Source organism: Silurus aristotelis, assembly GCF_946808225.1.
Source record: "Silurus aristotelis genome assembly, chromosome: 11".
Lineage (NCBI taxonomy): Eukaryota > Metazoa > Chordata > Actinopteri > Siluriformes > Siluridae > Silurus > Silurus aristotelis.
The window spans coordinates 13,071,324-13,098,021 of NC_139584.1; the positions used below are offsets into that span (position 1 = coordinate 13,071,324).

General features: G+C 37.0%; 2 protein-coding genes and 1 long non-coding RNA gene across 5 annotated transcripts; 2 read left to right on the forward strand and 1 right to left on the reverse strand.

Annotated features, from left to right (window-relative positions):
• Nucleotides 1–1,096: 1,096 nt before the first annotated feature.
• Nucleotides 1,097–7,564, reverse strand: LOC310732967. 2 transcript variants are annotated; one of them, XR_014535596.1, is made up of 3 exons: nt 7,476–7,564; nt 5,226–5,356; nt 1,097–1,240 (listed from the first exon to the last, which is right to left on the reverse strand). It is a non-coding gene; the product is annotated as an uncharacterized lncRNA (long non-coding RNA). The 2 variants fall into 2 exon arrangements; XR_014535597.1 differs by lacking the exon at nt 7,476–7,564 and adding an exon at nt 6,366–6,485.
• adora1b (adenosine A1 receptor b) lies at nt 6,394–14,823 on the forward strand. The gene is made up of 2 exons (XM_083553747.1): nt 6,394–7,588; nt 12,037–14,823. Exons 1-2 carry the CDS (start codon nt 7,248–7,250, stop codon nt 12,719–12,721), a joined length of 1,026 nt encoding a protein of 341 aa, XP_083409873.1. The 5' UTR covers nt 6,394–7,247; the 3' UTR covers nt 12,722–14,823.
• A 5,591-nt stretch (nt 14,824–20,414) lies between these two features.
• Nucleotides 20,415–25,888, forward strand: dclre1b (DNA cross-link repair 1B). Of its 2 annotated transcripts, XM_083555164.1 has the most exons (5): nt 20,471–20,924; nt 20,957–21,241; nt 23,048–23,213; nt 23,326–23,508; nt 24,077–25,888. In XM_083555164.1, the coding sequence occupies exons 2-5, from the start codon at nt 21,050–21,052 to the stop codon at nt 25,261–25,263; spliced, it is 1,728 nt and encodes a 575-aa protein (XP_083411290.1). In that variant the 5' UTR covers nt 20,471–20,924; nt 20,957–21,049; the 3' UTR covers nt 25,264–25,888. The 2 variants fall into 2 exon arrangements, with proteins under 2 accessions (XP_083411289.1, XP_083411290.1); XM_083555163.1 differs by having other exon boundaries at nt 20,415–21,241.
• The last annotated feature ends 810 nt before the right edge of the window (nt 25,889–26,698 follow it).

A 26,698-nucleotide genomic window follows, 5' to 3' on the forward strand; every position in this document is an offset into this window, starting at 1 on the left:
CTATGTCTATAACATTAGGCAAAGACAAAGTTATTACACAAGCAGGGGTCAGCTGATAAGCACAGGATACACTGGGCAAAACAAACGTTAAAAAAAAATTAAAACAAGAAAAACAGACACGATCAAATGTCTGGAAACATGGAAAGGAATGAAATATAAACTGAGTGTATTCTTCACCAACATTCTGTGAATGAATGGTCTCTTTTATGAGTGTGTGTATGTTTGAGATTAGAAAACAGATGTGTGTTGTACCTGGGGGTCAGGAAAGGTGGATCCTCTGGGGTGTTCAGGGAATTGGATTTCGTGAGTCACTTAGGCCTGACACCATTGTGTTGGTGTCATTCCTAGATGCTGATCAGTTGAGTTGAGTTGAGGCAAGCATGCTCAATGCTCCCTTGTGTTGACAAAATGAAAAAAATAATGAAAAAAAAAAACTCCATGATAACGAAAATCTTGTTTTACAGCAAAATTCTGAAATACTTTTTTAATGGAAGCAACATAATTTACTAGATACAATTGCAGCATGTAATATAAGTCATTTGTGATGAGCCTTGCGTGTAGTCTTATTTAACGTTAAGTAGTTATAACATCATCCTGGCCCACCTAAATCTATGATTATTAGACTCTGCTGAATGTATTTGCATTCAGTTAAATCCCTATATTGACACAATTTGCAGGGCATCATCTCGCATTACTTTTTACATTCCCCTTTCCGTGGTACATAGAGTTGTGTCTTGGTACGGATGGTATTACATAAACAAATATGGGAAAGGAGGGATCTATTTGGGCTTCTCCCAAAGCCTTCATAAAACAATGACAGAATTAAAGCTAGTCTAAAGCTAGTTCTTTAGAGGCATATTCTGTAAATTATTGTGATTATTGTGAGTAAGAATTCTAATACTCAAACAGATCTGAATCTGGATCGTTTGTCAACTGTTTTTTATGGATTCCTGGTTTCCTGGTTTTGATGCTGTGGATGGTCTTCATAATGCTTTTCTGAAGAACATACAATATTTATATATATATATATATATATATATATATATATATATATATATATATATATATATATATATATATATACTGACACATTTGATTTCTCTAACCACAAAAAAGCTTTTCATTAAATTTTACACAATAACACAATAATCCTTCCATTGTTTCACAGGCTTTACATGCAAGGAATAAAATCAGCCTCTAGGGTGCTGTCTGTTCATGCTGCGTTCTGGAGTGCAGCACTCTGTGGATAAAGAAGTAAGACAGGGATTGTTAGTTTTTCACAAAACCCCTCTTCACTATACTGCTTAGTTGTGAATAAACACTTGTCAACTCTTTTCCTTATTTTCTGATGCCAACTTCTGAACTAAGTAGTTTTCTATAGAAAAGCTTATGGCATGGTGTGCTGACTTATAACTGAACATTTAAAAAAGTGACAAAAAAGGCAACAGTGTCTTCAGGAGCACAGTGTAACAGGCTTCCCGCCAGGGCTCTTTTTCTTAATGACAGTTATGAGTCTTACACTACAAGAACTGCTCTTTTTGCAGTCATTCCTGACTCACTTTGCAAATGTTTTTTGGAACATAACCAGAGAATGATCCAAGACAGCAGAATTGCATTGTTCTGAAATACCTTGTTTGGGGGATAGAGAGTGCTATCTGAATTGATTTATAACTGTCTGTTGTTGAACATATACACACCTGACACAATCTTGACAATTTCCAGTATCATGCTTATCTTGTTACAACACTGCTGAGAGAATAAGTCTTCTAAATGGCTTAAATAACACTCATTATTAAGGTGATGTCTGGTAGCATATCCAAGGTTTTCTGTCATTTACTATACAGCAACACCAGGAAGAGTATTATACCAGGAAAAAACCCTATGAATCCTCTCTACAAACCTAACCAGAATTATACAGAAATTTTACAGATAGTTGTTTTTAATCAGATCAGATGTTTTTAATCAGATCAGATCAGATTAATCAGATCAGATGTGTTGCGCTATTTACCACCATTATAAATGCATTTATAAATGTATCTAGTGTAAAAACCTAAATCTTATGAACATAATGAACATTTTGTGGTTTCCATAGCACAGCTCAATTCAAATAGACATTCCTATGAACTCCTGGACATCTGCAATAGGCAAAATACAATCAAATTAAATTTCATATTAGATTAAAATATAAAATGTAGTTGGGTTTCTTTTGAACTTTGTGCACCAAATGGGGTCTCATCATGCCTCTGAAGCGTATTACAGAAATCCAGGTGTTAATGGGAATGTTGCAGAGAACTGTGCTGTGAAAGGTAACTTTATTAAGCTTACATGTTTTTTGACAGCAGACTGTTACTACAAAGGTAGGCTGTTTTTATCTCCTAAAAAATATAGATCACAGAAGAATCCTCCATTACTTTCCCCAAGGATGGTTTCAGACATTTTTTACCAGACAGCAGGCTCCAGTCAGAGGTTTATTCTCAAACCTCATGCGATTTCAATGACAAACAGCCTTAATAGATCCCAGCTTCAAGCAAGTGTCTAGGTAAATCATTACTTTTACTTCATAAAAGTCTCCTAGGAATAGCTGCTGATTAGCTTTCGGTGGCTTAGCACATTTGGTGAGTATTTAGGCACCAAATAGTATGCCCAATTTATCCTTGTGCACCTTGCCTTCAGGTTAGCTATAGTATAGTATATTGTAATAAATACATCATACACATTTTGTTCTATTACAGCATTCATGAGTTTCCACACAAGTTGTGCTACAATGTTGTTAGCAGTCTAACGTTTTCAGCAGTCTAACATTTCCCTGCTGCCTGTTAATTGCTTTATATAGAATCTGTTTTCACACCATATGCAGTGCACTATGCCCAACAATTAGTCTTTTGGGATTTTAGTTATGGCTTGTGTAGTTTCAATGATTCCCTTATGGTGCAAGCTGCTGTGTTAGCTTCACGGATACAGAAAGGGAAAGGGACTGAGCGCGAAAATTGTGATGATTCTCACTACATTAAGCACATCCAAAAAAAAAAAAAAAGCAAAAGCCCATGGTAAGAATATGAACATTTATAAAATCCTTAAAAAATAAATAAGTAAATAAATAAAAATGATGCTAAATATATTTGTAATTATGCATATCACATAAGATGAATTTATTTCTGCAATTTATTGAATAAATAATAAAAAAAAAAATTTCTATATTTTGCTAAAGGAAAAAAAAAAGTTTTTAAAAAAGTATGTCATTAGCTGTGTTTTTAAATTATTTACTGCAAACACCTCTATATTTAAAAAAAATGTACTGCACTTCCATTTTTAGATGCATTCATACAGAAGTCTGCTCCAACACATAATTTCTTAATGACTTTTTGGGTACACTGGGACTAGAGCATATGGGACTGGAGCTTACCAAATAATTTGGAACACATGAAGGCAGACTATATAGCATTCATTATGCCGCCAATCTATAATCCATCAAAGCTAAAAGCTGTACTTTCAAATCTATATTCACTTAAAAGAGGCTGTAAAGTAGTCAGGATCTACGTAATATGATCTGTCTTGTGTGTACCTGTTAGAACCAGTGAGTCGATTAGCTTGAATAGACTTTTTTGGCATCCCGGTAAACAGTGAGTAAAATAAATGTTTTTAAGCTTAGATCAGAATCACACATTACCCCCAGAATCACACCCAAGTTTCTTGCTACAGGTTAGAATTTTTCAATTTGGCCACAGTTTGTAAAGAATAAAGAAGAATGTGTCTTTATAACATAAAAAAAAAAAAGCTTAATACTCTGTTGTTTATTGGCTATATAACTATGGAAGTTAAAATAATGTTTGACCCAGTGGCTGAATAAACTATAATAAAGGACTGAGTATGAATCACTATGAAAAAGAAGTTCTGCTTTTGTTTATGGTTTTTTTTGTATTTTGGTTTTTCTTTTTCATTTATTTCTTTTTTATTTCATCAGAAGTGTTTTCTACTCATATATTAAGGGACAAAACACTTCATGTGTTCCCGTTTAATTGATCATCTATGAGATAATGTGTAACCACCTTGAATTACTGGATTTCTTTCCAATAACAGCACGTAAAAAAATGTTGGCCTTTTATTCCACAGCAATTTGTCAATGTTGAAAACGTTTTATTCATTTAAGAACAGTGTCTGTGCCAAATGTAGTTTCAACAGTAAAGAGATAAACAAAATGTAAGACAAAGACAAAGCACAGGCATGGGGAAGGAGATAAGCAAACAGGATATACTGTGAAAAACAAAAAAGTGAATGTAGAATGAGCCAAAGACCAGAAAATAATAAAGGAATAAAAAGCAATAAAAGGCTTGGTGACAACTGAAGTGAAACACAAACTGAGCGTACACATTTTGCTTCTAAAAGGTTTCACAATATCAACCAGGGGTCACCACCATTACCATTAGTTGCATGATATGGAAATTTTGATGAAGCCTTTCACATCCGTATTCACATTTGTTTAGAGTGCATTATCTGTTCGATCCTAATGATGTATTCATATATGGTTACATTCCAAATATCAACTAATATAGGTTTTTCTTTTCTCGGTTATATAATTTTAATTGATTGTTTTATAGGCTTACATTACATGAAGCCAAGTCCTTGTGAATGAGCTGTTACTATTGAAACAATTATGTATTAGGGCGAGCACATCAATATAAATCTGTCTTCCCTTGTAGCCGGCGCTATTGTCAGAGCCATGCTCTTGTAAAAATGTCATTAACACCTTGTGACAATCAGATACAAGCAATTCACTACACAGAAGGAATTAAATCACTCTCAAGTCTGTCTAGCAGACTAGGTTGATGAATAGTACCAAAGAAAGCTTTGAGGTGTAACAGTTCAGATACAAATGAGAACTGAGTGGACACTAAGTACCCACAGCAGCACTGTGTGCAGCCACATAATATTTTGGCCAGTAAATAGAGTGAATGTGTAAAAAAAGCAACATGACATTATTCTTTTCAGGGTCACTGCTATGCTGGGAGTGTCACCTATATAATATCGCAAATGGCAGCTAAATAATATCTGGTCAGTTCTAAGCTGAGAGATGAGATTGGCTTGGTTATAAATTGTCAGTAGCAAAAGATGGGTGACATTCTTTGATTAAATAGCTATATATAGTACACCTATATGATAAATACTCCTGCTAAAATGGAATCTAAAATCTATCTATTCCAATCAGCCATAACAGAAAAATCACCTACCTTATACTGTGTAAATGTCCTTGTGCCATCAAACAGCTCTCTTTGACCTGTTGAGGCCTGGAGTCTACAAGATCTCTGAAGGTACGGTGTGGCATCTTGCACCAAGCCATTAGCAGAAGATCCTTTAAGTCCTGTAATTCACAAGGTTAGGCCTTTATGGTTTGGATTTGTTTGTCCTGCTCATCCTGATGTTCAATCGAATTTGGATCTGGGGAGTTTGGAGGTCAACATCGTGAACTCTGCCATTTTCCTCAAACCATTCCGTTGCAACGTTTGCCTGGGTGCATTATCCTTTGTCACGAATGATCGTACTTAGTCTATGTTTAGGTAGGGGGTCCATGTCAGGATAACATCCATATGAGTTCCAGGATCTAATGTTTAACAATAGAATATTTTACCACAGCAACACATAATCAATAGTGCCAGTTTTTCCCGGGTAATGCTAAATACTCCGGACACACACACACACACACACACACACACACACACACACACACACACACACACACACACACACACACACACATCCACTTGATGAAGAAAAAACACGGCACTCGCTTCCATAGCTCCATGGTCCAGTTTTGATGCTCACGCCCTCATTAGATTTGGCGGTAGACATGAGCCAGACCAGACCAGACGGTGCAAGCCATCATAATTTAGCCCTTGTCAAAGTCACTCAGAGCTTTAGACTTCCAATTTTTCCTCTTTCCAACACATCAATTTCAAGAACTGATTGTTCACTTGCTGTCTAATATATCCTGCCCCTTTACAAATGCCACTGTAAATAGAAAATCAATGTTATTTACTTCACCTGTCAGTGGCTTTAATGTTATGTTTGATCAGAGTATCTATTAGTCTGCCTATCTATCTATCTATCTATCTATCTATCTATCTATCTATCTATCTATCTATCTATCTATCTATCTATCTATCTATCTATCTATTTCCGTAATTTATCAGCTTTTAGGAGCACATAATTACTAAAGACAGAATTGTAATTTGGTTTGTTTTCCAATATAAAGAAACTTTTTTTAAAGCTAAATGCACTGCTGGAAGAGGTCTTTAGCGCCACGTTACACCTCTTTCTATGCTAACACTTTACAGTAACATCAGAAGCACAGAGTTATCAGAAGCACACACCTCATTTTACCTCCTGAAAAAAAAAAGACTGGGCCGGAAACACTCGGGGCGCTGTAAAGGAAACCAGCAGTATGTGCTGAAACCCAATATTTAAAAGACGATCATTTAGTTTCTCTCAGCTTCTTCTTCTTCTTCATCGTCATCATCTTCTTCTCGTGATTTCTCTCTGGTCCCAGCTCAGCACACGCCTCTCTGCGGGCTTTGGCTCAACACCATTTGAGACTTTACTCAGCATGAACTGGGAGTCGGTTGCGTCCATGTAGTATAAATGTAAGGAATAACTGTAATGAATAAACACAAAGGGAGGACCGGCTGATTTGGGACACTGCATACTCCGTTGTTTCTGAGATTCGGATAAGCTCCAGGAGAAGAACAGTTGACAGCCCACACGGACGGATTGCGATTTCCAGAGCAGGAATGGAGTGCTCTCTCGTCCCAGTTTTGGACTCCTGGATGGTGGGAAGACTGCACAACGAATGCAGGTGACACAGAAAAGCGGAACTGAACTGTTTTCCTCGGACAAAGCCATGCAAGCAGCCGGACATGTGAACAAAGCGCAGGTGGATCTGATGAAGAGACGCGTTTGGGTTCTGCCAATATGGTTCCACCATCGGACATTTTTATTTTACGAAAACGAATAAAAGCACACATTCTTTGATGCATTGCGTTATCTATTATTTCCACGTGTATTACGCTCTTAATTTAAGAAGGAAAAGAGAATGCCTGCTGTCCCAGAATAGCCCCAAGCATTTTGCTAGGAGGAATTTTATGGACTGCAGCCATACGATTAAAGATCACTTCTTTCTGAAACCCGACATCCCTGCCAAACTTTAATTTATCATTATTATACAGGCTTTATTATTCATTGCAACCGATACGACGATGCCAGTCGACCAGTACGCAGCTCAAGTCCTCTACATAGGCATGGAGGTGCTGATCGCCGTGTCATCGGTGATCGGAAACGTGATGGTGATTTGGGCGGTTAAAATAAACAGGTCCCTGAGAGACACAACTTTCTGGTTCATTGTGTCCCTGGCTGTGGCCGACATAGCGGTGGGAGCTCTGGTCATCCCGCTCGCAATCACCATCAGTATCGGACTCAAGACTCACTTCTACAGCTGTTTGCTGGTGGCGTGTACAGTGCTGGTACTCACTCAGAGCTCCATCCTCGCCCTGCTCGCCATCGCCTTCGACCGATACCTCAGGGTTAAGATCCCGACCAGGTAACACACACATCCTACTCGCTTTACTGTAGTTATAGTGCTGCCAGGTTTATACAGATGAGATACTAATGATAAAGCTAAAGAAAAGTCGAATACGTTTTGCAAGTCTCCTGGCTGCCACTGCTTAAGTGGTGCTCTCAGTTTATTTACAGATGGCTTTTGTGGGTTTAGATGTTTAGATGTATAAAAACAATATTTATCTGATTTCACTAAGTGGCCTCTTTTCAAATTTCAGACTGTTTATAAAGGCATCATAAGTTAGTGTGTTTTGACACTTTACACTGCAGTGTCACATCGCACAACTTCTTAAAACATTCCCCAATGTACTGTATGTATATAGAAGAGTAGAAAGAACATTATATCATTATATCTGTGAAAGTATAAGTAGTTGATTAGGGCCTGGGACATTGGGGGACTGGTAAGAAAACAGGATTTGAGACATCAATGTATGAGTCCATCCATCCATCCATCCATCCATCTCTCTCTCTCTCTCTCTCTCTCTCTCTCTCTCTCTCTCTCTCTCTCTCTCTCTCTCTCTCTCTCTCTCTCTCTCTCTTTAATACGCCACTTTAATACGCCAAAGATACTGAAAGAGTTCTGAATGCATGAAATAATTAAATGAAAATATATTAAAGGAATAAACAATATATGCACATTGCCAGTGCCACAGTGCCGCTTCTATAACATTGCACAATATATATGTGCAGTATAGGGGATAGAGAACATTGTATGTTAATGTGACAGTATACATAGTGGATTAAGGCCTGAGGCGTTAGGGGGACTGGTAAGAATAAAGGATTAAAAACATCAGTCTATGAGTCTATTCATTCATTCTCTCTCTTTCTGTGAGGAGGGCTCAGACTTTAATACCCCAAAGTTACAGAAACACCCTTGAAATAAATGCATATATATATTAAAGGAATAAACAACATATGCACATTGCAGTCACATTGAATAAATCTTAAAAAAAATATTATACAGTCTATGTATAGAAGAGTAGTTTCAATTCCAAATCCCACTCAAATGAAAAAAAAGGAAAAAAGAACATTATCAGTTGCAGTGAGAGTATAAGTAGTGGATTAGGGCATTAGGGGGACTGGTAGAAATACAGGATCTACAGTAAAACATCAACATATAAATGTATTCATTCATTCATGTCTCTCTCTTTCTTTCTCTCTCTCTCTCTCTCTCTCTCTCTCTCTCTCTCTCTCTCTCTCTCTCTCTCTCTCTCTCTCAAGTTCTCAAAGTTACAGAAACAGTGCTGGATGCATAAACAAAGCAATTGTATTAAATGAACAGCTTTGCTTGGGTTCAGTGCCTACCATGGCCCCTTTAATGTCAATAACTCTATTATGTGCATTAGTCTTCCAGCAAAACAATTAGCCTACCAACATTTATACTGTTAACAACGGGATAGAACCAGTCTAACAAAGACTTAGAAAAACATAATTAATTCTTCATTTAAACACATTAGCAGTAAATGTTCTCCTGGAAAAAAACTCGTTTGCTCGTTTTTGTTTGCACAAACTTCCTCTCACCTTCTACGGCTTTGTTTGCACAAATTTCTTTTCACTGCTGCCAAAAATGCCACTGCCTCAGTGTAAGACTGCAAGGAGTAACATTTAGAACCAGAATATGCTGACTACTGTGTGCTCTATAACAGCCATTGATTTTTAAAACTGACTCTTCTCTGCTCTAAATATTATTTTCTGGGATAGCTCTGTGCCATTTAGTTGATCAGTTACCATATGCTGCATGGTTTACATTAGGGTGAAATGGCATTAAAAACCTACACTTACAGTAAAACATGGGAGTGTAAATATACTGGTCATTAGCAAATATGGTTACGAAAAAAGATGCACTTATGATATAATCATCATTAAATTATGATCTGTTGACTCAGGAATTAATCATTAATTTTCCAAATACACTGAGGACAAAATATATAGCCCTCTATAGTGCCTTACTAACTTGGTTGATTCATGCAGACTATTATATTATCATAACCTAATATAGTTTACTACTGGAAACATTGATGTTTTAACTGGGGGGGGGTTATATGTAACCTAGAGAACCAACAAGCAAACTTCACATTTCTCATCAATCAGAAAGCGGTGCAGAAACCTATTTAAGAAGATATTTATACTGGAGTCTTCTGAATACATGTTGAAGCTCTATTGTATGCTAGTGGCAGAATTACAGCCCATTATGTGTTACAAAAAAAAAATCCTAATCCAGAAGACTATGACAGCTCTTTCTTTGAACAGAAAATTCTTGTCCTCTATCTATCATAACACTATTAAAGACACAGTACACAGTGATTACTCTATCAAAAAGGGTGACGCTAATTTCTCAAATGGGCTGATGTTATATCCAATGCTACAGCTGAATGTATAGTATTATATATAGTGATTGAGGTAGTAGAAAAGCTATAGAGGACGGGTTTTGAATAAAGGAAGAGGCTACATTTAATGTACAAGCATATAATTACTGCAACATAGCATGCTTAAATATTACACAAGTCTTATAAGATCAAATACAAAATGACATTAAGGTGTCTTACTGTATACTGAATAAATGCTGGTCATTATATCTGTTAAAGAACATTCACAGACAATGAAATATCCAAACAGTAGTGTAAATAGCAAATGAATTAAATTAAATAAGGTTACACTGTAAAGGTAACACTATGATGTATAAGGGTGACAATTGAAGTCAAATGAAATTAATTATTTTGCACTAATTTGAGGTAGAAGCATATGGTAGATTACATTAAATGCAGATGTGCACATAGCAATAATTAGCAAATAACAATCTATTTTAAAACAATTGTAGTTATGACAGAAAGTTGCTGTCAAATAGAAGTGTATAATTAATATGTGGAGGCTGGCAGCGCTTAGGAGCTGACTTCAGCATTAGTGCAGCTGATGATGCTGTTGATTCAAAATTTTGCAGACTTCTTTAGTGTTACTGTAGTCTTGTTTAGAAACGTACAAACAGTGGGGCTGGGTAGTGACTTCTGGTCACACTACTTTTGTGGTGGTCAGTTGGTCTTTTCTGAAGGTTAAATTTGGTCTTACTTCATTATTGCAGTTTTTTCTAAGTTGCTTTGGATAGTTTCTCACTTCAGAAATGAAATTCTCAAAACAACTTTTTCAACCCCTACATTATGTCGTCACTCGTCCTACTATAAAAACAATTTCTCATTGCTTTGAACAAAAATGCGAATGCTTTGGTACATTAATTAAAATTATTGTTTACAATTGTCTGCTATTGTCTGCCTACATTATCAATTGTTGTTTATGGTTCTCACCTGAATACTAATTGTTTTGAGAAATGCACTTACTGGTTTGCAAATTTTAAGGATGATTTGAGAAATGCTCCAAAGCAACTGAGAAAAACTATAAACCCATTGATGATCTATTTTGTAATTGACATTTTTGGCTATAAATCACTGATACATTCCAGATCTCAGAATAATTCATTCTGAATTGATAGGGGACATGGCAGTGGGTCACAACTCCACTAATCTCTATTTGATCCTGCTTTGAGGTGACTAAAATCTGCCTTATGTATGTATAAATATGTGTTTGCATGTTGCCCTGTGATGGACTAGCATATTATCTAGGGTGTATTCCCATCTCATGCTCATCAAGAATGAATGTTAAAAATGATCATAACATGGTATTGCATGCCATCAATCCAGTTAGGATTGAAAATAGCAGTTTTGTATAGGGTGATTATTTTTTGTTATTCATAAAATGAGCAAATGACCTTATAATGTAGCAAGGCAAATTTAAGGCTTTTGCTTTCAGTAATTTATTTATTTCCTAATTGATTGAGGCTCGTAGCTCAAGTGAAAACGTTCGCATTAACAACGCACAGGTGCCCTGGCAGACGTAATTGCACAACACACCGGGAGTGGGAAAAGGATATAATCTAGAAATAACTCTAAGGACCAGTGATCTCATCTCCACCTGGAGACAGTTTGATTTAGTGAAGTAGATGTGTGATTAAATCTCCTGTGAAAGTGCTCTTGTCTTCTTTTCCTTGAATTGGAGAACTGATTAGAGGAAGATACCTAGGGAGCTGTTTTGCCCATGGGCAGGACCCTATTCTGCAGACTCAAATTATATTACCATCTCTTATTGGCGAGCCTGTTAACAATGGTAGTAGCTGACCCTTAAAAGGGCAGTGCAGTTATTCAACAATATATGTCTCAATGTTTATGAGGCATTATACTCAGAAACAGCCACTCCATGTTCTTTATAAAGCTTAGAATTTAGAGAACAGAATATAAACAAGTGTGCTGATTTGAAAATGGACACACTTTCATGCAGGTTTGAGATATTGTGAATAATGTAGTAACATGCTGATGGTTAGATTTTTTTGTAAATAACTGATCATATTGATTCATAAATGAATAATGTCATTGAATTTTGTTGCAGTTACAAGCGAGTGGTCACTTCAAGACGAGTGGGATTAGCTGTGGTTGCATGCTGGGCAGTAGCCTTCATAGTTGGCATGACTCCTATGCTGGGCTGGAACAAGTTACACAACCTCCAGCAACAAAATGGCTCACTCAGCCGTGACCTCATCATCACCTGCCAGTTTGAGAACGTCATCAGCATGGAATACATGGTTTACTTCAACTTTTTTGGCTGGGTGTTGCCCCCGCTGCTCCTTATGCTCTGCATCTACACAGAGATCTTCTACATGATTCACAAGCAGTTAAACAAGAAGGTGAGCACGAGCCACAGTGACCCAAACAAGTACTACGACAAGGAGCTAAAGCTAGCAAAGTCACTTGCTCTTGTCCTTTTTCTGTTTGCTCTCAGCTGGCTTCCACTGCATATCCTGAACTGCATCACACTCTTCTGCCCCAAGTGTGAGAATCCCATATTGCTCCTCTACATTGCCATTTTACTCACTCATGGCAACTCTGCTGTGAACCCTATCATCTATGCTTTTCGCATTAACAAGTTTCGCACCGCGTTCCAAAGGATCTGGAAGCAGTACTTCTGTTGTAAGGAGAGTCCTCCAATTGAAACGCAAATGAGCGAAAGACTGGATAAGGATAATTACAGCCACGCTCCTCAGCCTGCTTTTCCAGTGGAACAAAATAACATTTAACTGGAAGACTGAGCAGGCTGGCAGTCTGCTACATATGAATTTAATGTAAATGTAAATCATTTGCTGCCGCCCCATTCTACAAATCAATATTAAACATTATTGTTCCTCTGGGATGGACACAAGGGAGGGAAATTTAGATCATGAAGACGGGGAGTATGACATATTGTAAAGAAAATCAAAAATGTTTTATACTTGTAAAACTGTTTACTGGGAGATCAATGACATGCAGAGTCAAACCACAGGGGAAGTATTCACACAAATCTACACTGGATTATTTGTATCAATGTACTATAAAAAATGTTTAATACACTCCATAATGGTGCATCATCTCTGAATCAGAATGAACGTTTATCTGAGTACCTTTATCTAAATGAATTTGAAAGTTTGCAGGAAAACATCGGTTGATATACTGAACATTGAAGCACAGTTATCATAAGAGAGCATTAGGAATGATAAGGTAAAGAAATTGTATATATTTCTATTTTGATTGATTTCTAGAACCACTTTTGCAAAGCTGCTTCAAAAAATCCTTATCTAGGCTTGAAACATAAATACAAAAAAAAAAAGGGGGGAAAAAGGAAGAAAGAACGTTAAGCCCATTTCACACCAGACATGACATGGCATGTGCAGCAATCCACGTTTTTTTTTTATTCACACTGGACACAGTTTGTGCAGCTGACCAGAAGTGAAGCTTTGCATAGGTGAAATTTTAAGCAATAATTTCTGTGCTTTCTTTCCATTGATAATTGAATATATCATGCGACTGTCTGTTCATTGTCTGATCACTAAATAATTGCTCAACATAAAATAACGTATAATACTGTAGTAATACACGCCAAAATAGAACTGTAAAACAGGTTCGAACAAGGCCAAGAAATTCGTTCTTTAGCATGAAAAATTGCATTATTGATGTATTCAGATATTTCGACTCTGACACACAATTTGAAACAAACTCTCGCATAATGAATAGTTAAAATAGTTTTTAAAAAAGATTTGAAAGTAAAACACAAGCGTAACATTTTTCCTTCAGCAAAAAATCTGTTTCATTAAAATTGAAACAATATTATGTATACACTAGAGCAGGGGTCACCAACGTGGTGCCCATGGGCACCAGGTAGCCCGCAAGGATCACATGAGTAGCCCGCGGGCCCTTTCTAAAAATAGCTGTTTTCTACTTTGTTAAATCATTGTGGATAATTATTATGAAAAATCATTAACATGATCAGTGTCTTCACATAGATGAATATCATTAATCATTAATAATAACATAAAAGGTAAATTAAGATAATTTGTTATTTCCAGATCAAACTGAAAACTCAAAAAGGTTGGTGACCCCTGCACTAGAGCAAATCCATTGATAATTAATTATTTAAATATATAGCATTGGAATGCCTCCTTATATTACTGTCTACTGAGCAAATGAAATGTTTTTATAACATAAAACCCCAAAAGATTAAAACTGCATTGCTTTTTTTAATGAAAAGAAAATAATGAAATATTACAGTAATCATACTTGTTGATTTCATTATCATTTTGATTGTTTAAATTTTTTTCCCCCACTAACTTTAGTCATTCACCCAAATCCAAAATGTGTTTATATGCCCGAAAAGACTGGAGCATGATGGTGTTGTCCATTCTAGTGCACTATATGTCCAATAGAAGGCCACATCAGCCATAGTTAACATGAGCACTGATCAGCCAGCACATTTTAAAACTAGGGCATCATTCACATGACTGTGAACTACAAGAGTGCCAACCAATGCAGCTTTACCATACCATGAAATATGTACACAATATACGCAGAATGCATATCATATTTTGAAGTGTTAGCAAGGAAGCTAGCTACACTCTAGAGGACACTAAATGTACATGTATAAAAACAACAGCAAACCTGTTCTGTCAAACCTATCAAACTATCAAACCAGAAATCTGCTTAGATCATGCATTCCCTCTCTATACCTAATACATTTTACTTGAAATTTGAATCGGTACGTTATGTTTATGCGGCCTGTGGTTGCAGAGCAAATTGTTTGTGCAGTTATGATACTAATCACACTCAAATGGGGAACCAGAATAAAACAGACACACTGTTTATTCACTGACCCACTGTCTCATGTCATATTTATATTATATTTATTAGAAAACAGTGTTATAATTTGCTTTTCTAAAGATTGCAAGCACCACCACAACGGTGTTAAATGTCTGTGGGAAACATTTGGTAGCAACAAAGTCTCAAAACAGGAAAAGTCCTATTTTGCCATTCTGTTCGTTTGAACATACTGAATCCTACAAACTACTAGATCATGCTATATATGAGATGACAAAAAGGGGAAAAAGAATCCATTTGGAAAAACATTTCAAAACTAAGAACCAGGTTAATATCTAGCTGTATAAGGCAGTGAACTACTTGCTTTTTAATGTAGTATGAGTTTCACTGAAATAGAACTAGAAAATATCATTGAATTAATTTAACAAATTACAGGGTAATGTTTCCCATTTATTTATTTATTTTTTCTAATAAGGGAAACCATGTTAACTTTGAATAAAATTCTTGGTATAATGATAACTTTTATATATATATATTTTTTTTGTCCTATGGGCCCCAGTCAAGTTTGATTTCTGGGCCTTCATAAGAAAAGGTTTGGGCACCTCTGTTATAAGGGCTACAAAAAGGCCTGTTGCTCATTAAACAAAAAAAAAATTATTTATCCACAGCATCATCTGGTCATATGGCATTAATGCAGCACATACGGTACAGTATGTTAACTTTGTTCATCCTAAGCAGAACATTATAGGTATTTAATTAGCTCAGAAAAATCACCAGCTGGTACTACTACAATATCAGTATTAACTGTTAATAATAAACACCTGACTTTGTGCCACTATATAGATTCATAGCATTAAAGAAATCTTAGTTTTGTGGCAGTGTATTTTGGTTTGTAAAATTACAAAAAAACTTTATACTGCATTATAATAAAGGTAAATACCAATAACATTTCTTGTTATTTTAAATTAAAAACATATACCAATATATATATATTTGTTAAATTCAGTACCAGAGCATCTTATTTTTCCATAATAAACCACTGTTTCTAAATTGTATGTGCTGTTGGTTGAATTTAACAAACGTGTGTTATAAATAACAGTGTGCCTCAGGAAAAAAGTTTCAAACACTTTACCTCTGACTTAAATTTGTCCAATAGGCTACTGATCTAAGAAAGTAATTTTAAAATTGATGCTGAGTATGTAAAAAATGCAATGAACTTGTTAAAAAAAAAATGCAAACATGACCAGGCGATGCAAGATAGCTAAATGTTTTTACTTTAAGGAATCAAAGTACTCCAGACAAATGCATTCTAAGCATCTGGCAGTCATCTGGCACCAACTCTCATGCGTCAGCTGTGAGCAGACATCTTAGAGAAATTATTTAGGACTAAAGTAAGAGCTACATTTCTGCACAAAGACAAAGTGAAGTTTTATGAAATGAGCGTCATGTTTGTCCAGGAATTATCTGGCAGGTAAAAAAGCTTGTGTAATTATTAGTGTAATATTGTACATTTGAACAAAGCAGACTGACAGACATGTCATGGTTTGGGGTATATTTTAGCTAATAATAATGTACAGGATCTAGTTTAAAGAGATCAGTAGACTGATGATTAAATTTTCAGGAAAACAACAAAGTGCTAAGAGCTTTCAGCATGAGAATGACTGCACTAAAACACAATTAAGACTTACAGCATGCATTTGATATGACAGCTACCAGCAACAAAAAAAGCTATTACAACCCTTATTGTGCAGTTATTAATATATCATGATAAATATTGCATAAAACTTATTTTTTTCTGCAGGTTGCAAGAGCAGTACAGTATATGCTGTTAATTAAAAAAAAATTTGGAACAAGAAGTTATAGTCAGTGACCAGCACTGAGGAGTTTTATTCTCTTATCTCTGTGTGTGTGTGTGTGTGTGTGTGTGTGTGTGTGTGTGTGTGTGTGTGTGTGTGAGAGAGAGAGAGAGAGAGAGAGAGAGAGAGAAAGAGAGAGAGAGAGAAAGAGAGAGAGAGAGAGAGAGAAAGAGAGAGAGAAAGAGAGAGAGAGAGAGAGAGAGAGAGAGAGAGAGAGAGAGGGAGAGAGAGAGAAAGAGAGAGAGAGAGAGAGAGAGAGAGAGAGAGAGAGAGAGAGATGTGCTACATATCTGCAGGAAATAGTGGGAAAGACATTTAACCACTTAACACTCAGAATGCGTCATCAGGTTCAGATTATCGTCCTTTAATCTCATACTACATACAATTCCTTTTAAGTCTCTCTCTAGTTACTGACTACTTTATTTTAATTGTTAGCGCCTGTTATGTTGTTATGTAGCACTGCCTCAATCCTCCTGGGCATTAACCAGAGCTGCACAGGTTGTTGCTGGGATCCTCTTCCACTCCTCCATAATGATGTCACGGCGATGCTGGATATTAGACAAATGCCGCTTCTCCACCTTCTGCTTGAGGATGCCCCACAGGTGCTCAATATGGTTCAGGTCTGGAGACATACTGTACTTGGCCACTTCATCACATAAACTTCCTCAGCATAGCAGCTGTCACCTTGGCGGTGTGTTTGAGGTCGTTATTATGTTGGAAAACTGCCGTTTCTGAAGGGAGGGCATCATGTGCTGCTTTAGAATGAAACAGTACATGTTGGAATCCATGTTTCCTCAAAGAACCTCAACCCAAACGATCCCAAACAAATCTCCAAGATGACTACTGCTTTGATGAGCAAGCTGATGGAGTGGCCAAGTCTGTCTCCATAACAGAAGCACCTGTGGGGCATCCTTACATGGAAGATGGAGAAGCACCATATGTCTAATATCGAGCAGCTCTGTGAAGTCATTATGAAGGAGTGGAAGAGGATCCCAGCAACAACCTGAGCAGCTCTGGTGAATCCAATGACCAGGAGGATTAAGGCAGTGGTCAATGTGGTCAAATCAATGGTGCTCACACAAAATATTTACACTTCGGACATAGTTTTGACTTAGGGTGTTCTCACTTTGTTACCAGTTATTTAGACAATATTGGCTGCATGTTAAGTTATTTTAAGAGAACAGTAAACCTGTATTTCTGTACAATCTACACATTGACTACTTTAAAATATATCCAAGTTTCATTTCTATAGTATTGTCCCTTGAGAAGATATACTAAAATGGTCGCTGAAATGTGAGGGGTCACATGTCCCTTATTTTTTCACTTGATATCTTGAAATGTAAGCAGAAGTCACTTGATTAAGTATGACGAGTCACTATCCTGGGATCAGATAACAAACTGTACACTGAAATGACAATTCACTTCCGTCGCAACTTATAGTTTAATGCAGTCATATAATTTTTTTTAATTAAAGGTAAACCTCTGCTTTTTTGCAGAGCTACATGTGACTCTATATTACCTTTACAATTGCACCACATACGCTATACAATGACGATGTTTATATTCTACTTACTGCACTTTATATAATGAGTTATTTAAGTCAACATTCGGCTCTTGTGTTTTGTCTCCCTCTTGTGGTTATTCTAAAGAATGCAAAATAAACACTGGGTATTGTTAGGTAACTCGATATTTCGAAGATTAAGTATGATTTTAAAATAAAAGCGAGCTGTGTTTTATAAGTAGTGTATTATATATATATATATATATATATATATATATATATATATATATATATATATATATATATATATATATATATATATATATACTGTGCAAAGGCTTAAAACATTTTTTTTTATTGTTTTAAAAAAAAAATTATTAATTAAAAAATGCAAAGTTACTTTTTTTAACAGAAGAAATATCTGAATCAAATCATCATTTGGTGTGACCACTTTGACTTTAAATCAATATCAATTATTACACTTTAACACTTTTAAAAGTCAGGGATATTTTTTAGGATCAGAGTCAGGTGAATGATTTAAACCCAGCCATTAGGGTTGCAGAAGCCAGTGCACTCAGTGCTGGTCCCAAGCCCAAGGATAAATGTTGCGGGTTGCATTAAGAAGAGCATCTAACGTAAAACATGTGCCAAATCAAATATGCGGATCACGAACCAGAATTTCATACCAGATTGGTCAAGGCCTGGTTTACAGACGACTGCCACAGGTATTGTTAGCCAACAGGGTACCGGTGGAAATTAGGCTACTATTGGCTGAAGAAGGAGAGGAGGAAGACGTCTACAAAGACAGCAGTGGGAAAAAAGTGTAGGAGAGTGGAGGTCTGGGTTGGAACTTTAAATGTTTATACAATGACTGGTAAAGGGAGAGAGATAGCTGATATGATGGAGAGGAGAAGGGTAGATGTATTGTGTGTTCAGGAGACCAAGTGGTAGATGGTGTACCTATAAATTAAAGATTGGTGATTGGGGCAGACTTTAATGGCCATGTAGGTGATGGGAACAAAGGTGATGAGGAGGTGATGAGGTAGGTATGGCTTTAAAGAGAGGAATGTAGAAAGACAAATGGTGGTATATTTTGCTATAATGATGGAAATGGCAGTAGTGAATACTTATTTTAAGAAGAAGGAGCATAGGGTGACTTATAAGAGTGGAGAAAGGTGCACACAGGTGGACTATATTTTATGTAGGAGATGCAACCTGATTGGAGACTGTTAGGTGTTGGCAGGGGACAGTGCAGTTAGACTGCATCAAATGGGGGTCTGTTAGATGGCTTAAGAGGTGAGGAAGAAGAGGAGGAGAGGGAGGACTGAAAGAAGAATAAAATGGTGGAAACTGAAGGAGGAAGTCTGTAGTGTGAGATTTAGGGAAGAGGTCAGTCAGGGGCTCGGTGGTGGTGAAGAGGTGCTGGATGATTGGGCAACTACTGCAGAAGTGATAAGGGAGACAGCTAGAAAGATACTTGGTGTGACATCTGGAAATAGAAAGGAAGACAAAGAGATGTGGTGGTGGAATGAGGAAGTGCAGGACAGCATAAGGAGAAAGAGGTTGGCAAAACAGAATTCGGATCTACGGAGTGATGAAAAAAGTAGGCACAAGGAGATGCGGAAGCAGGTGAAGAGGGATGTGGATGTGGATGTTAGAGCAATAAAGGATGGAGATGGAAATGTGTTGTCTAGTAAGGAGAGTGTGTTGAGAAGATGAAGGGAGTATTTTGAATAGCTGAGGAATGATAAAAATGAGAGAGAGAGAAGGTTTTATGATGTGGAGATGGTGAAGCAGGAAGATTAAGAGGATGAAGAGTGGAAAGTCGGTTGGATCAGATGACATACCGGGAGAAGCATGGAGATGTTTAGGAGAGATGGCTGTGGGGTCTTTAAAACCAGATTGTTTAACAAGATTTTGGAAGGTGGGAAAATGCCTGAGGAATTGAGAAGGAGTGTGCTGGTACCAGTTTAAAAAACAAGCAAACAAACAAACAAAAAAAAACATACATATATATATATATATATATATATATATATATATATATATATATATATATATATATATATATATGTGTGTGTGTGTGTGTTTGTTTGTTTGTTTGTTTGTTTTCATTTTGTTGTATAGCTACAGTTTGTGCCATTTCTGATCCATACTGTTCTTTTCTCAGTAACTAATGCACATATACACTGCCAATAGTGGTTGCTCATAATTATTTATGTATATTTATTAATATGTATTCGTACATACATTTACACATTCAACCTGCTTCCTTTTTTTTTTTACTTTGTTTTTTATTTGGCTTAATACTAGTTGTAAATGCAGCAGTGAACGTTCAGTGCTGATGTGCCTTTAAGAACTGCATCAGCCAACAGGAAATGTTTTATTTTTTCTTGGCGGCCCAAACAAATCAGTAAGGCAGCGAGGCGGTGTGTTTCGTTGTATATATGCTTTATGTGTTAATTTAAAGTAACAACTGAAATGATAATCGGGTGCTATTAGACTGTGAATGCATGATTCCTGTAGCTGGCTCTTTCACACCCCTGTAGACAAAGCTGGATTTTCACCGTAATGCATTGCTAAGTACCTAGCTAGCATAATAGATCAGCTTTTCTCCCAAGTGCGGCAACGAGAATACATTATATTCATGAGTCGTACGTTTTTGTTTGTTTGCTTTTTGTAAATGTTTAAAGAAATCACATGACAAATGAGAAATGGTTCTCGTTGACTAGCCGGACTACAATCCCTATCGCTATTCACTGGTGTGCAGTGTAATACTGCTGGGGAAGTTTATTTCCGGTGCAGTGAGTGAGAGAGAGAGAGAGAGAGAGAGAGAGAGAGAGAGAGAGAGTAAATGGCCGCTGCAAAACATTGAGTAAATCGCCTAGTTTCCCTGTTAAAAGTCGTTCCCAAGAGCAGAGAAAATGAATGGGAAAATCATTCCTAACACTCCCATGGCTGTGGACTGTTGGCAGCTCAGAAAGTGCAGCCACGTCCGGCTTTTCTTCCTCTCACACATGCACTCAGACCACACATCTGGCCTCACATCCACCTGGAGCCACCGGCTCATATACTGCTCTCCTCTCAGCTCCAAGCTCCTCAAACTTAAACTACAGGTGAGTTATTTCTACAGGGGATATTTCAACTCATTATTATCTGCTTTTAACAATGCACAATGTCCCAAAGCAGCTTTAAAAAGAAAAAGAAAAACGGTCTATAAAGTTTGGATTCATAAGCTTTTGTGCCTATATCCCTCTTAAATTTATTCCTATGAGCAGTGGTGGATGAAGTACATAAACCATGCACTAAATATAACTCCAGTAAAGGTGAAAGTGTTCCCTTAAAATCTTCACATGAGTAAAAGTACAAATTATTTGCTGGTAAAAAGTTATCCAAAGTACTATGATTTATTTTTACAAAATGTAGTTGAGTAAACAGTAAAATAATTGATTATATAGATATGCGAAAAAGCTACTTTAATACAGTAGAGAATTACATTGACTTACTTACTGTTCACCACTGCTAATGAGCATTCCAGTGGTGAAAAAAACACCTCCATGAGATAGTATAAGGAAGAAACCTTGAGAGGGAAACCATCCTCATCTGGGTGACATTCGGTGTCCATTCATGTTAGTTTTTTCAGTATTGAGGTGTGCTGTTGGGTGATATACTGTCAGACTTCCCTGCAAGTCAATAATGCATTCAGGTAACCAAGAACACCTGCATCTCTGTCCATCCATGCAACTAGACTGAATAATGATCAGATGATTTTTTTTTCTTCTGGCCAGGTGAGTCTGTGTCCTGCAGCTTCAGATTTCTGCTCTTAGCTGACAAAAGTGGAACCTATTGTTTTCTACTGCTGGTGTCTTAACCCCCTGAGAGTTTAGCATGCAGTGTGTTTCAAAATATGCTTTTTTCCCCTGTTGATTAGGTAAAAAGGGGGAATATTTAAAGTTGTCAGCTAGGGTTAGATTTAACAATTCTCTTTTTACCTCTTATCAGTAAGGTATTTCTGTATTGGGATAGAAGAGTATTTGCAAGAGTGAAAGGGAAAGTTTATAGGACTGTGGTGAGACCTGCGATGTTGTATGGTTTAGAGGCAGTGGCATTGAGTAAAAGACAGGAGGTGGAGCTGGAGGTAGCAGAGCTGAAGAAGTTGTGGTTTTCGTTGGGAGTTATGAGGATGGACAGGATTAGAAACAAGTTTATTAAAGGAAAAGCGCATGTAGGAACTTTTAGAGACAAGGTGAGGGAGGCGAGATTGGGGTGTTTTGGACATGTGCAGAGGAGGGACATGGGGTATCTTGGTAGAAGAATGCTGAGGATGGAGCCACCAGGAAGGAGGAAAAGAGGAAGACCAAGGAGAAGGTTTATGGATGTGGTGAGGGAAGATATGCAGGTAGTTTGGTTGAAAGAGGCAGATGTAGAGGACGGGGGTATGAAGACAGATGATGTGCTGTGGCGACCCCTAATGGGAGAAGCTGAAAGAAGAAGAAGATCAGTAAGGTATTTCTGTATGCAGAACCTCTGCTGCCAGGATGTTTGTCTTTTGCACCATACTGTGTAAACTCTAAAAAATGATGTGCATGTAAACAGTCCTGGTTGCCAGCAAAAACTATGCTATGGTCAAAATTCTCTGACATTAAAATCATTTTGGTGTTTGATGTGAATATTAACTACAGTGTCAGCAGTATCTGCATGTATGTAAGTCAAACGTGGCGAGGATATAGAGATGTTCATGATAAAGTGGACAAAGAAAATGTAAGAAAGCATAATTTTATTGATCAATTTAGTTCAATTAAAAGGAAACTCCCAGGACTTGTTTTTAATCAGCTAAGAATTTATAGTCATGCAATCATGTTTCCAGTCTTCCGATTTTGTTTTCCACTGTGTTGCTGCATTTGATATACTTTGGTTTGCAGGTGAACGAAAAATGGATCAGGCCTCTTGAAGTCGGGGAGCCATACATGTTGCCTCTGGATGACATTGGGAAGGAAAAATTGACTGTTACCCTTATTGATGCCAACCACTGTCCCGGGGCTGTTATGTTTTTCTTCGAGGGCTACTTTGGCACGATTCTTTACACTGGTACGTTTTATAGTTGGGTTTAAGTTGAATTGATTATATGTAAAGCAGTCTGTAAAACAGTATGCAGAAAATGTATTTGTATTTAATTCTACTATGCAACACCTTCTAACAGGTGACTTTCGGTACACTCCATCAATGCTGCGTGAGCCGTGTCTCCGGAATAACACTACCATCGATGTGCTTTATTTGGACAACACTAACTGTGATCCCACACGTTCTATTCCTACTCGCCAACGAGCCTGTCAGCAGATAAAGGAGATCATACGAGGTCATCCAAACTACACTGTGGTCATTGGTAAGATTGACGGTTTCAGTATACTTAAAATGCATCACATGCTGAGTTCTGTTGCACTTTGTAAAGCTTTATTAATTAAGAGCGTTAAATAGAAGGAATATCAATGATAGGGAGTTTAAATGTTTCTGACATTCTTGTGCCCTGCTGAAATGGAATCTTTAAATGTACACAACCTTTAACTACAATCTTTACCGTTCCAATATTTCAGGGTAGGCAGATTTTAAGCTTTATAACCTAATTTCTGGTTGAGATACCTGCAAACGACAACCATTTAAGTATACAGTAAAAAAAAGGTACATTTGATCATAGTAAGGGTTTTTGTAGGTCACCCCAAACATCTTGAGAGAAAGTCTGTGATGAAAAATACTACTGCCATAAGCTTGGATATAATTTCTCAGGTGGATACAGGTCGAAGTTGCAAAGTTTAATAAAGGCATGTATCCTCTAAATTGGGAGTCTCTCTACATTATTTTGGCATATGGTTCTTTTTCAGGTTTTTAAAAATGTAGAAAATGTGTAGTAGTTTTTAATGTGTAAGATGTGTAAGTGTATTTTTCCTGCTATGCAGGCATGTATGATCTGGGGAAAGAGTCTCTGCTCGTGCAGTTGGCACTGGAGTTTAAGACCTGGGTGGAGGTAGATATTAAACGCCTAGAAACCCTACGGGTGTTGGAGCTGCCCGATGTATTCAGCACAGAGCCAGGCTCAGGGCGTCTCCGTGCCGTTGCTCAGTCCGAGGTCAATGCATCAAACCTGCTGGCCTGGAATAAAGAGCGACCTACAATCGCTATACTGCCCACAAGCCGCCCAGTGGTCTCCTGCCACCCTAATGTCCATGTCGTGCCCTATTCAGACCACTCCTCCTACCAGGAGCTGGAGGATTTTGTTTCGGCTTTGCGTCCAGTCTCACTGGTGCCGATTGTGGGCAGCTGCATGCCAAACTTCTCCTCTCTTCTGTGCCGACGCAAAAGAAGGCATGATGTGGTGATACCTGAGTCAGTACAGCACTACATGAGAGCAAAGCCTAATGTTCAGCCTTTTACATTTAGAAGAAACTTTCTTCCCCATTCTTTGCACACAGTGCCTCGAGGGGTTGTTTTCGAATCACCTGGAAAGAACTCCAGACTTCAATGCAATAATGATGGAGATTCAGATGTTATGGAAGCAGAAGATGATGTAGATGTCGATTCTGAAGTGGATGTAGACTCCAATTGCATTCTGTTAGACATGAGCACAGACCTCTCACATGATGTTAATGCTCAAAATCCTCGAAGGAGTCTAAATCTAACTCGGGTCACATCGGAGGAAACAACCGATTCCCTCATTTCTATGGAAGGACCAAGGTCACTTAATATTAATAACACAAGCAAACCTTCAGCCTGTGATACAGTTACTACTGTGACCTCTAACAAAAATCCCAGGAAGAAGAGCCCCAAAGTGGGAACCATTAACTGCAGAGTGACGTGCTCATTAATGGACGGCTTTAGTCCCCAGGACAGCAGCTGTGTAATGACTCTAGCAGCTTCAACACCATCTGAAACACATCCTGAATCATCAGATGCATTTAATACAACCGAGAGAGGGAAAACCGAGCAGTGGCTACTCAACAACTTCACTATTCCTGAGGAAGAACTAACACGTCAACATGGAGTCTTTCAGAGTCTACATGAGGTGTATCCACTCACGCCAATCAATATACCAAAACCTGAGGGTGATCTGTTTGAGGCTGCAATACAGAGGCTTAAATCCGAATAGGTACCTAAAATATTTAGGGAAAAAAAAAAAACCACCAACACATAAGCTGTCCATCATTACAGAAGTAAAATAAATTTACAAAAGTGTCAAAATGCAGTGAAAAAGTTTCTTTGTTTTGGTGTGATGTCAATTTATACTAGTAATCAGATTCACTATTTGCCTTGTTCATATGGCAGAAAACTTTTAGTTTAATCCAAGGCTTTGTGTTGATTTTGCAACAGTGATAACCACTACACTCTCTAATACAACTTGCCTTGTTACAGTTTTTCTCCAGTTTTAGTATTTTTTTTTTTTTTTTACCTTATTATGATATTGCCATAATGCAAGACATTTTGAGACCATGTTCTTTTCTGCAACATCATGTATTCAGTTTTCAGTTCTTAATGTAGCTCAATCCAAAACTATTATGTGTCATGTGTTTATGCCTGGTGTAATGGGTGTTAACTGTCAGCCTTTTCAACAGTATAGAAACCATTATTATATTACGATATTAAAATGGAGAATCACTTCATTCTTTTCCATTTGATACGTTTGTTATTGTATATAATGTTGAAATTTTTAAACACAAAATGTTTTTGCAAAAATCTTCGATGGAACAGTAATAAAAAGCCAAAAAGTAAGAAAAGTCTTATGTTTTGGTTGACTTTTGATCATGACTGTTGGTCATATGCTCAGTATGAGAGGACTATAATGGTGATTGTGTATATTGAGCTAATTGTTATATTAACTAATAATAATTAACAACACGCGAATATAAGGTGCAAAGTTTTGGTCTTGGCCTATCTCAACTCTGTTCTGGTATCATTGGGTCCAAGGCAGATGGGACACCAAACTATCACATCCATACCTGCAATTTATTATATCCAACCTCAGGCTGGATAAAATGGCCTTAATATATATATATATATATATATATATATATATATATATATATATATATATATATATATATATATATATATATATATATATATATATATATATATGGCTGGGGATGGTTCCCTGAAGAGATATATATATATATATATATATATATATATATATATATATATATATATATATATATATATATATATATATATATATATATATATATATATATATATATATATATCTTCAGGGAACTATCCCCAGCCACTCTCAGTGCCGGTCCCAAGCCCGGATAAATTGGGGAGGGTTGCGTTAGGAAGGGCATCCAGCGTAAAACATGTGCCAAATCAAACGTGCGGAGGATCCGCTGTGGCGACCCCTAATGGGAGAAGCCGAAAGAAAGTTTTTAATAAATAGAGCAATATACATATCCAGAAAGCACAGAAAGGGAAAAACAGCCCAATCGTAGAGTAAACACTCCTGATGGTTAAAAACAAGAAATTAATTATGTATTCATAGAAATAAACAATGGATTTGCAAATTGTTTTGCTGTGAATGTTTTCTG

Bases quoted from the DNA above. Each gene is read 5' to 3' on its own strand.
- adora1b (XM_083553747.1), top strand. From the start codon at position 7,248: ATGCCAGTCGACCAGTACGCAGCTCAAGTCCTCTACATAGGCATGGAG. The intron at 7,589-12,036 runs GTAACACACACA...ATTTTGTTGCAG, and splicing joins AGGGTTAAGATCCCGACCAG to TTACAAGCGAGTGGTCACTT.
- dclre1b (XM_083555163.1), top strand. From the start codon at position 21,050: ATGAATGGGAAAATCATTCCTAACACTCCCATGGCTGTGGACTGTTGG. The intron at 23,214-23,325 runs GTACGTTTTATA...ACCTTCTAACAG, and splicing joins TGGCACGATTCTTTACACTG to GTGACTTTCGGTACACTCCA. The intron at 23,509-24,076 runs GTAAGATTGACG...CCTGCTATGCAG, and splicing joins AAACTACACTGTGGTCATTG to GCATGTATGATCTGGGGAAA.